Here is a 12,136-nt window from a genome sequence, read left to right as displayed (position 1 = left end):
TAAAAAATGTTTTCACATCTGTTATGTGCAGGTTGTTCTGTGGATTTCTGCTCCTTGCAGTGTTCCTCAGTGGACTGAATGGATCAAGGTACAGTGGTATAAACCAAACTCTGCTGATGTTTCCTCTATTTGCGTGTGCATCTGCCAGATGTTTGCATAGCCTCTGTCTGACACTTTCTATAACAGACCAGCTGTAAACCAGGAGCTCTCCACTATTTTCAATGAGCTGTGGAGTTTGGATGTGAATCGCATGGCACCTGGGATAGACTACACGATCTCTGTTCAGGTGAGAAATCTTTTCTAGTTTATTTAGCGCCTGTTATGTCTTGTGTTTGTACAAAGAAGTGTTCTGTGTTTGAATTGCCTAGGGTAGAGCAAGCTTTGTAAGTCAGGGCAGCCACACGGTGCAGGATCACGCCTCGCAGCCGCTCCTCTCCAACGTTAATGAGAGCAAACTGAGAAATATAACCACTTTCTCTAGTAAGTGTGTAGTTGTGAGCACTCTGAGCTTAAACATTCAGATCGTGTTTGCAGTCATCACTGTAATAAATGGGATTTCTGGGCTCGCAGGCTTTGTGACACTGCTGGACAACTATGAGCGGTCTACTGGCGTGACGGAACAAGTCACCACAGAGGAGCTCACAGAGATGGATCTCTTCTTGGACGCCGTCTTAGAGACAAAAGTCATGAAGGTATGCGTCACAACAAGCTCTGTCGAGCAGAAAGTTTACATTTGAGCACTTCAGTTACTCCATTCTGTTGGAGAAACCTGGTAGTTTCAGTCTGAATGTCTCCTCACAGCAACAAGAGAATTGTTTTTGGTATTGCACAACTTTCTATTGTTTCCTACAGTTCATGGTTTTGAAGCTGCAGCTGAACTCTAGAAGGAGTTTTATGTTCTTCCTGTTGCACTGCTGCTCTGCACACATTACTTCAAGACATTACAGAGGCAAAATAACATCTGTGTGCAGCTGTGGAATGTCACTCTGGCCTCAGCAGTCTCCCAGAAGGGGATCACTGCAGGAATGTGGACATGATGTACTTTTTGTAGGTGGAAGAAACCCCACGCTTTTCAGTGATCTCAGCGGGGACACATGAGACAAATTCCTCACAATAACCCCTCCAACAGCGGAGATGCTGTGCTTTTCTCTTCAGAAATAGCACAGCATCTCCTCCTCTCCTCTGACTCTGGGCACACTCAGGTTTGCAACCATGAAGAAGCCAGAAAGAAAATGGAGGAGGATGTCAGATATTAGAGGATTTCTTTTCACAAAGTTTAAATGAGAAAACAAAACAAAAAAAAGAATCTTTAATAACACAGCTAAAGACAATATAATTCACAGAATCCTCGCAGAACAGAACACAGATAGGTGAGGTGCACAAAGTTTATTATCATCCCCAGCCAGTTGTGGCTTCCCCACCCAGAGCCTGGTTCCTTGGGAGGTTTCTTCCCACTTAAAGGGCTTTTTTCCCCCTGTAGCCAAGTGATTGCTTACAGTGGTATTGTTCTGTAGGGTCTTTCCAGCCTTCCATCTTCTTTTGCTTATCCAGGGCCGGGTCATGGGGGGAGGTCTGCTTGGACTTGACTGTCCAAGCAGACCTCCCTCTTCCCAGCCACCTCCTCCAGCTTGTTCGGGGGAACATCAAGGTGTTCCCAGGCCAGCTGAGAGATATAATCTCTCCAGGGTGTCCTGGGTCTGCCATGGGGCCTCCTCCCAGTGGGACATGCCCGGAACGCCTCACCCAGGAGGCGCCCAGGCATCCTTGTCAGATGCCCGAACCACCTAAACTGGCTACTTTCAATGTGAAGGAGCAGTGGCTCTACTCTGAGCAGCGAGTAGCCAATTTCTTAAAGATGGGAACCACTACCCCGGTCTGCCAATCCAGGGGTACTGTCCCTGACCTCCACGCAACATGGTAGAGGCATGTCAACCAAGACAGGGTCTTTACCTTACAATATTCAACCTCTTCAGGTGACTGGTGTTGTGATTTAGTGCTATAAAAATGTATTTGAATCGAATCTTGCTCACTTAAGGGGCCGCTTCCATCTCACCCAATCTCTAAAATCTTCTTCTGTCACACCAACCCTCTGCATGTCCTCCTTCACTACATCAGTGAACTTTTTCTGCCTTCTCTAAATCTTCAGCATCAGTTTTTCCAACATATCCTATCCTATAGTATTCCTCCTCTGGACATGTCCAAATCATCTCAACCTGCTCAACCTGAGTTGTCCCCCCTGATGTACTCATTTGTAATCTTCTCCATCCATGGTGGCAGTGCCACCATCTCCAAATCATACATCACAGCAGGTCTCGCTGCCATCTTGTAAACCTTCCCTTTCTCTCTTGCTGCTGTCACAAATCACCCTGACACTCAACTCCACCCTCCCTGCACCCTGTTCTTAAACACATGAAACTTGCACCACTGGATGAACCAGATGACTGCAGGTAACATTTGGACAAAAAGTCTTATGACTCCATCTTTAGGGCTTAGTTAAATTAAATATTTAATAAGTTAATTTAACAATTAAAGACATATTCATCCAAAAGACACTCTTATAAAGTAGATTAAATATAGTGTTGACATAACATCTAGAGGTATGATTTTTTAAAGAGTTAAATGTTGTAATTACATGAACAAAAGTGCTTTATTTCCAAGATGGCATCAGGGTTTTAACACCTTTTACGTTTTTATAATTATTTTAGGTGTAAAAGCTCAAAATAATGACATAAATACATCTGTTCATGTTATTATCACAATATTATTATTATTATTATGGCAAGTCAAGTTTGGATTCATAAATATCATCAATGATGTTTCTCCACAGCGGGCTCATCAATACCTGGTGAGAAAAGGTCAATCCAGCTCTGACTTGAGGCTTTTCAAGAAACAGCTCAACTTGATCTGGTTCCACCTCTACCACAGGCAGAGAAACACAGGGTGAGATCTCCTCCTGCCAACCATCCCGCTTTAACTGTGTCCAGTTGTTAAATTCATCCATGAGATTCTGCAACACTATAATTTAATATGCATTTCTTTGGTAAGAAGTATGTGTGTTTCTGTTCTTAAATTGATCATCACCAGCCTGGACTCCAGTGGATTTGAACATGTGTTTGTTGGCGAGACAAAATCAGGAACAGAAATCATTGGTTTTCACAACTGGGTCCAGTTCTACCTGCAAGAGAAAAACCAACACTTGGACTACAAAGGATATAAAGCCAGGGAGCATGATTTGGTAAGAATAACAGTTCACCAGACAGAAGAGATTCATTTCCTTCGCTGGTAACATAACCATTAATGTTCATGCTTTTGTCACAGCCTGATCAAGATGACCACGTTCTCAACCTCCAGTTCAGCTGGCACGGTGTGGTGAAGCCCGTTGGCAGTGCCTTCATCGGCACCAGCCCCGAGTTTGAGATGGCTGTCTTCACCATCGTCTTCCTCATGAACACGGAGAGAAGCACCACAGTTGTGGTCAACATTGACCAGTGTCAGATGGAGCTGGTGGTGATCAGACACGGGCGCTCACTCGGGACGGCGTACCCCAAACTGCTCAGCAGCAACGGCAGACATGTCAGGCAGCACGCGCACTGATGTGATCCATCATTTTATTCACTGCTGATAAAAACTAATCTTTGTTCAGCAATACGTGGCCTCATTGATAAGGAACTGACCTGCCTAATGTACTGCAAAGGACATTTACATGTATTTCAAGATCACTGTGACCTCAGTAGCTTTCAATAAAATGTTACTTTGGAGTTCAACATTTTTATTTTGCACAGTTTTTTTTTTTTTTTAGAAAACAAATCTTTCTTGGCATTTACATTTATTCAATGTAATATATATAGATCATAGAACTGTGGCATGACCCTTGTGGGGACAGTAAAAGCGAACAAAAGCGAGATCCCGCAAGTGATGAAAAGTAAAGAAAATCATGTGTCCTTCCTCCCTGATGAGGCTTCAAAAAAGAAGGTTGTCCTGCTCCTGTCATCCATGCACATACAACCAAGCATAGGACCCACTGAAAACCTGAAATTATTGGATTTTAAAACCAAGCAAAGGTGGTGTTGATACTTTTAACCAGATGTGCACTCATATGGCTGTGGAAGAAAAAACAGGAAATGGCCCCTTTGCGTCTTCTATGGCATGATCATTGTTGGTGTGAACTCGTGGATCATTCACAATAAGAATGCAGTGAACAGAGGTGACAACCAAATGCAGAGGAGGCATTATATGCAGGCTTTGGCACCGGCACTTATCAAACCATTGGCAGAGGCTTCCCTCTTCAAATCTGACACGTCAACTCACAGTCCTGATCTGTAGCATCCTCGACATCCCTACCCTTGTCACTCTTGCAGGTAAGGCAGGACCAGCAGTAGAAGAAAGTAGTATTCCCTTAGTGAGGTGTGCTGACTGCCCCGCAGGCTTGGACAGGAAGTGTGTCCATGCCATTATTACCCTGCGTGTACTGACAGCATGTAAGGAATGGCTAAGTAAGAGTGGTCCTAGAATTTGCATGTTATCCTTATTTAGGGCAGTGCTTATGGATAAATATCACAAAGTGGTGATTACCAGGGGAAATCATAGGGTGAAGAAAATATTTTAGTCAATTGATCATTTTCACTCACTCAAAAATGCCATTTTTTGTTTCTCTCTCCTGCAGCTGTTCGCATGTAGAACAGCTGTGCCTTCACCAGGGAAGTCTCAAATGTCCCTGGAAGGGCAGGTCAAACCCCAACTTTCCAGTGTCATTATGTTTTGTCTAGGAATTTTTTATTCTCATATTCCTAATTTTTCAGTAACTTTGGAGCATTTCTTTAGGGTCCCCCCATGACATTTGTTTTGTTAGACATGTTGAAAATACCACAGTTGAAAACAAAAGAAGACCACTCTAATTTTTTGTCATAATTTGATATATTTCTGATGTTAGTGATGGTGTTACTCTTTATAGTGACAGTGTTCTAGGGTTAAACATGACAGTGAGTTCAGCACACTGTTACTGTATACCCATTAGTTTCTCCCATACTTGAAACACATTTTAATCAAGAAGCATTAAAATTTATCAGAGTGTGTAAGGGCTGGTGTGTTCTGTTACCTTCAGGAGGGCAACAACTTCCATTTTTCCAGTTAAAAAGGGAAAACAAACAAATAAACAGCAAGTTTGTTTTTATTCATAAATCATGGAAAACTATTCGCACTGGGTGCATGTTTATGCACGGTCTCCAAATTGAACACTAGAAAAAACAATATGTCAGAAATGACAAACTGGGACAGCACGTTCCCCTTCACTCTGCAACTCTCTGTGAGCGAACAGCCTGCACACCTTTACAATGTTTTCTTTCTTCCTTATTGGAGTTATTTCTGAACCAGCTGCCTAATCCAGATCTTATTTCACCTAACTTCATATTTACTCTATCTCTCTATCGCTCTCCTGTTTTCTTTAATGAACTGCTTTGATGAAATTTTCAATTCCATTTTTTTAATATAGTGACAAATTACAACCTTTGACTTTGGAGGGTTGTACTTGGCCTGCTACGCTGGATGTAAGAAGCTCTTCTCTCAACTGATCAACATTCCCAAGGCCACAAGGTAGTCTAGTACATTGGCTGTTGCCTTTTCTGTGTACTGAAATGAGGGGATGCAGATAAATGCAATTGCTGTCGGACTATCCAGTCTTTGAGTGATGACGTGATGAATCCTGTTTCTGGGCCCAAAGTGGTCTGCATTTAATAAAGCTGATGTGTTTTTATCATGTTTTAATGCTTTCTATCTTGTTCTATTTAATCTCAACAAGCCTCTAAAACAGTCAGTGATCACTGTTGGCTTCTCTCAGTTTTTATTAGGCTACTACTAATCATTTTAAAGCTCAGTTTTTAAACCCTTAAGATGTAACTACAGCCCAGCCCATGCAGCAGTATATTAATGACTAACCTCGTATTGTGGATGGATTATCTCAGTGGTTTTCCTGTTTGGTCCATTTACAGCATCCTACCATGGGATTGCATTTGCCCCTAATCATTGGGAACCCTCACATTAACTTTTATCGAGTGGAAAAAAAGGTTTCCGTTCGTTAGCGTTCCTCCTCCAGCTTTACTGTTTATGTTATGTTAACATAGCTTTGTCGCGCTAGCGATAACGTAGCACATCATTATATACAAGCTAGCCCAACTTCAGTAATCCTACAAACGTCGCTGCTGTTTAGTTTTCTGTCTTAATTTATGTTGGAAGTGATAGCAGAGCTGTACGTTTTAATTTGTTTCATAAATTGCTCAGTCAGAACATGGTATATTATATTTAGATGGCCGCTAGCGAGCTAACTCCCTGCTAACTTCTAACTCCGTTAAATATCATAAATTGTGTTTTCATGGATGTCTGGATGTTAAACTTAATTGTTACACCTGGTAGAACAGCCACACTGATCATTTTATTACAGATTAGAGAATTTAGACAGTTTCTACCTCTCAGTAATGCTGCAGTGATCATTTGACTTAGGGACTTGCAGCGGAGTTTGGGCCCAGACATGGGCAATGACGTCAGACTTAAAGACCAGATAGGAAAACCCAGACATTTTTATCAATCTCAGAAATCCCCCCAGACGCTCCGGATGGAACGTGAAAAGTGGACATGTCCGGGGAAAAGAGGACGGTTGGTCACCCTAATCAACTTACCTATGTCACTATACTTAAATATGTAGTATTCTAATACCTGGGAATACCTTAAACCTAGCTGTGGACTGCACAGGGTTCTCAGGGAGAGCAATATTGAGAGACCAACAAAAGCACCACAAGAGAATAAGAAAACAATCCATAATGCAAAAACACACCAAAACATAACAACTCAAAATACTGGCTCAAACTGACCCAGAACCGTGACAGGTAAGGAGATGTCATTTCAGGACTTAAACCAGACTCTAAGAAATTGCTGTGTCTAATTTTGCGATGCTGCGAGTAACAAACTGGGTTCCGTCTGGAGGTTGAAGAGGAACTCTCCCTCGCCAGGCCAACAGCCGTCTGTGCCACAGTTTATCTCATCTCAGTGTATCTCATGGAGTGCAGGGCTAAATTTAAAATTCTTAGATATTTAAGACAATGTATATATTCTTCTATGACAAAAAAATACAAGTGTTCATTTAAGCAAATAAACAGAGCCGTAAGAGATGTTTTTCAGAAACTGTTGTCTTTATTTTGATTTGCAACTAACAAATTTTTTAAAAATTTGTAGTTTTTGTTGTGCTCTCTATTATGTGAACCCCTCACCTAATTTGTTATGTTTTTTAACAAATTAAACCCCAACAATCAAATGATCCCCTGTGAGCAAGCACTAGGCACGGTGGAAAGGAAAAACTCCCTTTAAACAGGAAGAAACCTTTGACAGAACCAGGCTCAGGAAGGGGCAGCCATCTGTCGCGACTGGTTGGGGGGTGAGAGGCAAAAGAAAAGAAAAATGAGAGCACAAGTTAGCTAAATGTTGTCTGTCTAACATGAACAACGTATGGTTTTCTGGACTGTGGATGAAAAGCAGTCCATCATTACTAGTCTTTAAAAGGGAACTAATCCATCACCAAGGTGGCAATATGGCTCAAGGAGGCCATAGACAGAGTTAAATAGGCAATCACTGTTAAGCACTGAAAAGCCCCAGTAAGCTGCAGGTATAATAAGGCCTACTGCAGCAACACCTAAACCTATTTTAAGTAGGCGTTTAGCACCATGACGCCATGAACCACTAGTCGGAGCCACGTCAGGAGATGGTTCTGAGACAGGAGAAACAAGCTCCTCAGGTTCAGGAGCAAGATTCTCCTGTGTCGGCACCACATCAGGAGGTGGTTCCAAGGCAGGAAAAAAAAGCTCCTCAGGTTCAGGAGCAAGATTCTCCAGCTGCAGAGGTTCACCAGTGATGTTGTGAACAGCAGCTAATATTTTTTCTTCCTGCTCCCTTCTCAGCTCATCCTTAAGATTATTAATTATTTCTCTTTTCATTTTAAGATGTTCATAAAGTTCATCTATGAGATCTTCGTTATGAACAATCTTGAAATTTTGCTTTTTGACTTTTTCTTTCAGCCAAAATATTTGCAGTGTCAGACTTTCTGTTGTCTTTTCTTGATACTCAAGATTTTGTAAACGTTTCTTGAGATTTGTGTTCGCTGCTTTTAATTTGTTTATCTCAGCAGCAATGCTGCTGTTCTCCTTAAGGAGATATTCTTCCTTTTCCTGAAAGTCACAGTGCATCATTTGAACGGTTTTAACCTGTTCCTGCAATTTAGCCTCCAGAGATTCCACCTGTGACTGTTTGTCATCCAGAGCCTGTCTCACCCGACGCTGAAGAGTACAGATTTCTTTTTTCAGCTCAACTATCTGTTCAGTCTTGTGATCTATTTCTCTATTCTGTTTTTCTATTATCTCTTCTTTTTTTGATATTTTATGGTGAGCTTCTCCCACTTGGTGCTCAAGTCTCACTAACGCTTCCTTGAGATCTGCGTTCTCTTTCTTCTGTTCATTTCTCTCCCTTTCAATCTGAGACAACTCAGCAACAATGTTGCTGTTCTGCTCAAGCAGAGATGCTTCCTTTTCCTGAAATTCATGGAGCATCATCCGAAAGGTTCTAACCTCTGCTTGCAAATTTTTATTCTCTGCAACAATTAGAGCTTGGATGTTATCTGACTGTTGAGTCACTTCTTCAAGCTCAACCATGCTTTCCCTAAAGTGGACATTCCTGTCATGCACATCTGTACTCATTTGTTCACGCTCATTTTTAAAGCGATAGTAATTCTTTTTGTAATATTTCTTTTCGCGCTTTAGGGTGCTTAACTCCAACTGGAGTTCTTGTATTTTCATTTGAAGGTCCCTAGGCTCCGATATTTCTCTCTCCACTAACCCACATAGTTCGATTGATTCCGCTGGAATCGCTCTGTCAGACTGTGAATTATTGACTATTTCTCGTGACATTTCTTTAAAAGCTTAATGCAACGTGTCGAAAGAAAAATACGTGTGCTTAATTATTTAACTTTAAAATAGTCCCTTTCTGAAAGGTTTCTGGTTTGCTAAACACAACTCGCTGTTTCTGAAAATGTTCCAAGTAAAACTGTGTTTGCAACGGTGAAGAGGGGGTATTTATAGACTTTCGTGGCTGCGAATTTGACGTCAGCGCTCTTTGAGCCTTTGATCCTTTGATTCTTTGGAACGTGATGTCACAGCAGGGGGCGTGGCCAGGATTTTTGGTCGAGGCGTCACATTAGCAGGCCAAGCAAATGTTTGCTGTATGGTCGGTCATATTATTCGTATGGTACAGTACGGAGCCCCGCAAGGGACATGGGAGAAAAAAATGAGAAGAACTTTTGCGAGCGCTCGCAAAAGTTACTCGGGATCTTGCAAAAGTTTTGCGAGCGTCCGCAAAAGATCCTGCTACTTTTTGATGGCGGTTCTGTTGAAGGGTGCGGTACGGTACGGAGCAGAAATGGAGGAGGATTTAGAACATTTCCTGCGGTCAAGAGAGGTCCCACAAGAGGACATCATACACATGCATCAAAACAAAGTACGTATAAAATTCCGTAAGTCAAAGAACAAGACAGCATAAAACACCGGGGTTGAGAAGGCGAGTAACTTGTTGAAAAACACTTGTTGTATATGCAAGCCTTTAATGTTAACTCTTGTAAATATGTTCAGGTTAATTAACATAACTGGTTAAGTGCACATATGTTTTGAAATTTCATAAAGTTATCTGGCTGTGCCGTTACCATGGTAACGTGGACGCCACTGTAATACATCCTTTTACTCTTGTAAGTGAGACATGTAGGCTGAAAATAAAGAGGTGTATCTTTTTTCAATGTCTTAAAATCTATTGACATATTTTGCAGACTTTTTAAGAACATTCATGATTTTTAATAGGCTAAGGTAAAAGATTGAAGAAGAGTCTCATGAACTTGAAGGGTTAATGTGTCTGCTGTCAATTACTGCAGTACTTGCACAAATAAATTTCAAACATATTCAGAACATTGATATTTTAGAATCTGTATAATTCATTTACATTTCTTATGGAAAGTGCATGTTTTTTCTTGTACCCAGGACCATGGACTGAATATCATCGCACAAGGTTTGCCTTTAGATTCAAGCAACCAACTTTCCCCATCAAATTCAGGAGATCCACAGAGCCCCCTACGTGTATCAATTGGCAGGATAAAGGTTGTTGATGATCTTTTGACTGTATTTATGGACAGTAGCATAATGAATGTGACTTTAAAGTTGAACTTTGTAAATGAAAATGCTGTTGATGACGCTGGGGTGTCAAGGGAGGTTTAGACTGCATTTTGGGAGCAATTTTTGGAACAGTGTGAAGGTGAAACTGAACGAGTTCCAAGGCTGAGGCCAGACTTTTGTGAGGCTAAAAGGCAAGCAGTTGGGCAGATATGGGTGAAAAGGCTTACTAGATCATGGTGTCTTTCCTGTGAGGCTGTCAAAAGGCATCAGTTGATGTAGACATTCTGATTACCGTACATCGTTTCTCAACTATCTCCCTCCTGTTGAGAGATCAGCTGTTGAGAAAGTTCTAAAAGGCACATTGGATGAAAATTATGAAGAGGACCTGCTTCACCTTTTCTACAAGGATGGGTTCCCACTTCCCATCACCTAAGAAAAACATGCATCCTGCCATTGAAACAATGGCTCATAAGGCCATTCTCCAAGAGCCAAAGTATATAATGGATTGCTTCTCCACACCCATGGCACGTCTGCAGCTGAAACTGTCAGACAAGGAAAGTGTGTTGTCTCTGTATGAGACAAAGAAGGCCACAGGCAAAAGAGTAGTGCAGCTATTTGAAACAACAAAATTGATACTGTCTCAGGGAGAACAGACAACCTTTAACCATCTTCAGCGTTATGTCAAAAACACTGATGAACCAAAGCTGAAAAAATCCTGCACTTCTGCACAGGATCTTCTGTGATCTGTGTTGACAAAATTTGTGTGTGCTTTAATGCTGAAACTGGGCTCAACAGAAGGCCTGTTGCTCATACCTGTGGAGCTACCCTTGAAGTGCCATTTACTTACAGTTCTTATCCTGAATTTTGTACCGGGTTCGACAATGTCCTTTCCAGCAATTACTTTGAAATGGACATCATTTGAACTTGATGTGTGTACTAATGGTTACAGCTGTAATTGTTATATGTATGATTATCCTTGAGTTCATAAATTCTGTCTTTTTTTTTTATTTATCATTGAAGCATTTGATACATTCAGCCGTATAGTGAGCAGTCATCAATTTAATTTTCCGATGGTTTAGTTGTATGTTACCTCAGATTTCACAAGGACTTTTCATTGTTTAAAATGCTTTGAAAATGACTTTTCCTCTGCTAATGTGTTTCCTCTTTTTTTGATAAATGAGTGCAAATAAAAGCAGCTCCAGTTATTCAGATATTTTAAGATAAAATAAATGTTTTAACTGTTCTCAATTTTCTTCCATGGTCCATATTTTTTAGTCCATCCATCTCTTAAACGTTAATGTTGATTCAGAACAAAACCCTTACTTTAGCTTGATGCTGAGAAACTGAACTTTTTAACATGGGGTTCTATGAGGGCTGGCTGGCTTTTGAATCCAGCACACCAGAGCCTGACCAGAAACTGGTCGCTCCTGATATGGGCGTCACTTATGGCTGCCGTAATAGCATTTGAGCTTCTGATGAGGTCACGCATGAGGCGTTTTCATAATAAGACACGAAACGAATGCTGAATAAAATTTGAAATGTTTCTGCTGAGCTATTTAACAAGTCAGCAGCGCCGCTGTGTGGCCAAATGAGCGTACTGCATCAAAAATCAAACGAGACGCTGAAAATGAGAGACGTGGATAGTTTTCCATTGTTTCTAATGCAGGACGCTTCGCACAGCATCACGCACACAGACAAAATTCTTTTAAAATAAATTATGTTAAAACGTTGAATTATGTTAATCAATGATGCGACAAAGTAAAAATACTCCATTACTGTACTCATGTAGAGTTACAGTATTTGAGGATTCTCCTGAGAGCTTTGGTTTTACACCAAACATCTGAAGTCAAACGTCTCCACTGCAGTGCCTTGCAGTCAGCAGCGGATCAATTCCCATGACAAAGTGGTCAGGATTCTACAGAGCATCCTGGTATTACCTCACCCTG

At 41.2% G+C, this 12,136-nt stretch overlaps 1 protein-coding gene across 1 annotated transcript in view; it reads left to right on the top strand.

The window, feature by feature from the left end:
* Window positions 1-3,764, top strand: part of LOC102314263 (poly(U)-specific endoribonuclease-C) — a 4,941-nt gene extending 1,177 nt beyond the window's left edge. The window contains exons 2-8 of the mRNA XM_042216239.1: window positions 32-88; window positions 187-286; window positions 369-480; window positions 571-692; window positions 2,828-2,940; window positions 3,085-3,235; window positions 3,319-3,764. Coding sequence (XP_042072173.1) covers window positions 32-88; window positions 187-286; window positions 369-480; window positions 571-692; window positions 2,828-2,940; window positions 3,085-3,235; window positions 3,319-3,594 — 931 coding nt within the window. The 3' untranslated portion in view covers window positions 3,595-3,764. The remainder of the gene's footprint in view (window positions 1-31; window positions 89-186; window positions 287-368; window positions 481-570; window positions 693-2,827; window positions 2,941-3,084; window positions 3,236-3,318) is intronic.
* Window positions 3,765-12,136: the final 8,372 nt, after the last annotated feature.

The sequence above is a fragment of the Haplochromis burtoni genome, unplaced genomic scaffold (assembly GCF_018398535.1).
Source record: "Haplochromis burtoni strain Fernald_Lab_line unplaced genomic scaffold, NCSU_Asbu1 Contig_976, whole genome shotgun sequence".
In the NCBI taxonomy this organism is placed as follows: Eukaryota; Metazoa; Chordata; class Actinopteri; order Cichliformes; family Cichlidae; genus Haplochromis; species Haplochromis burtoni.
This window is presented reverse-complemented; position numbering and strand designations above follow the sequence as displayed.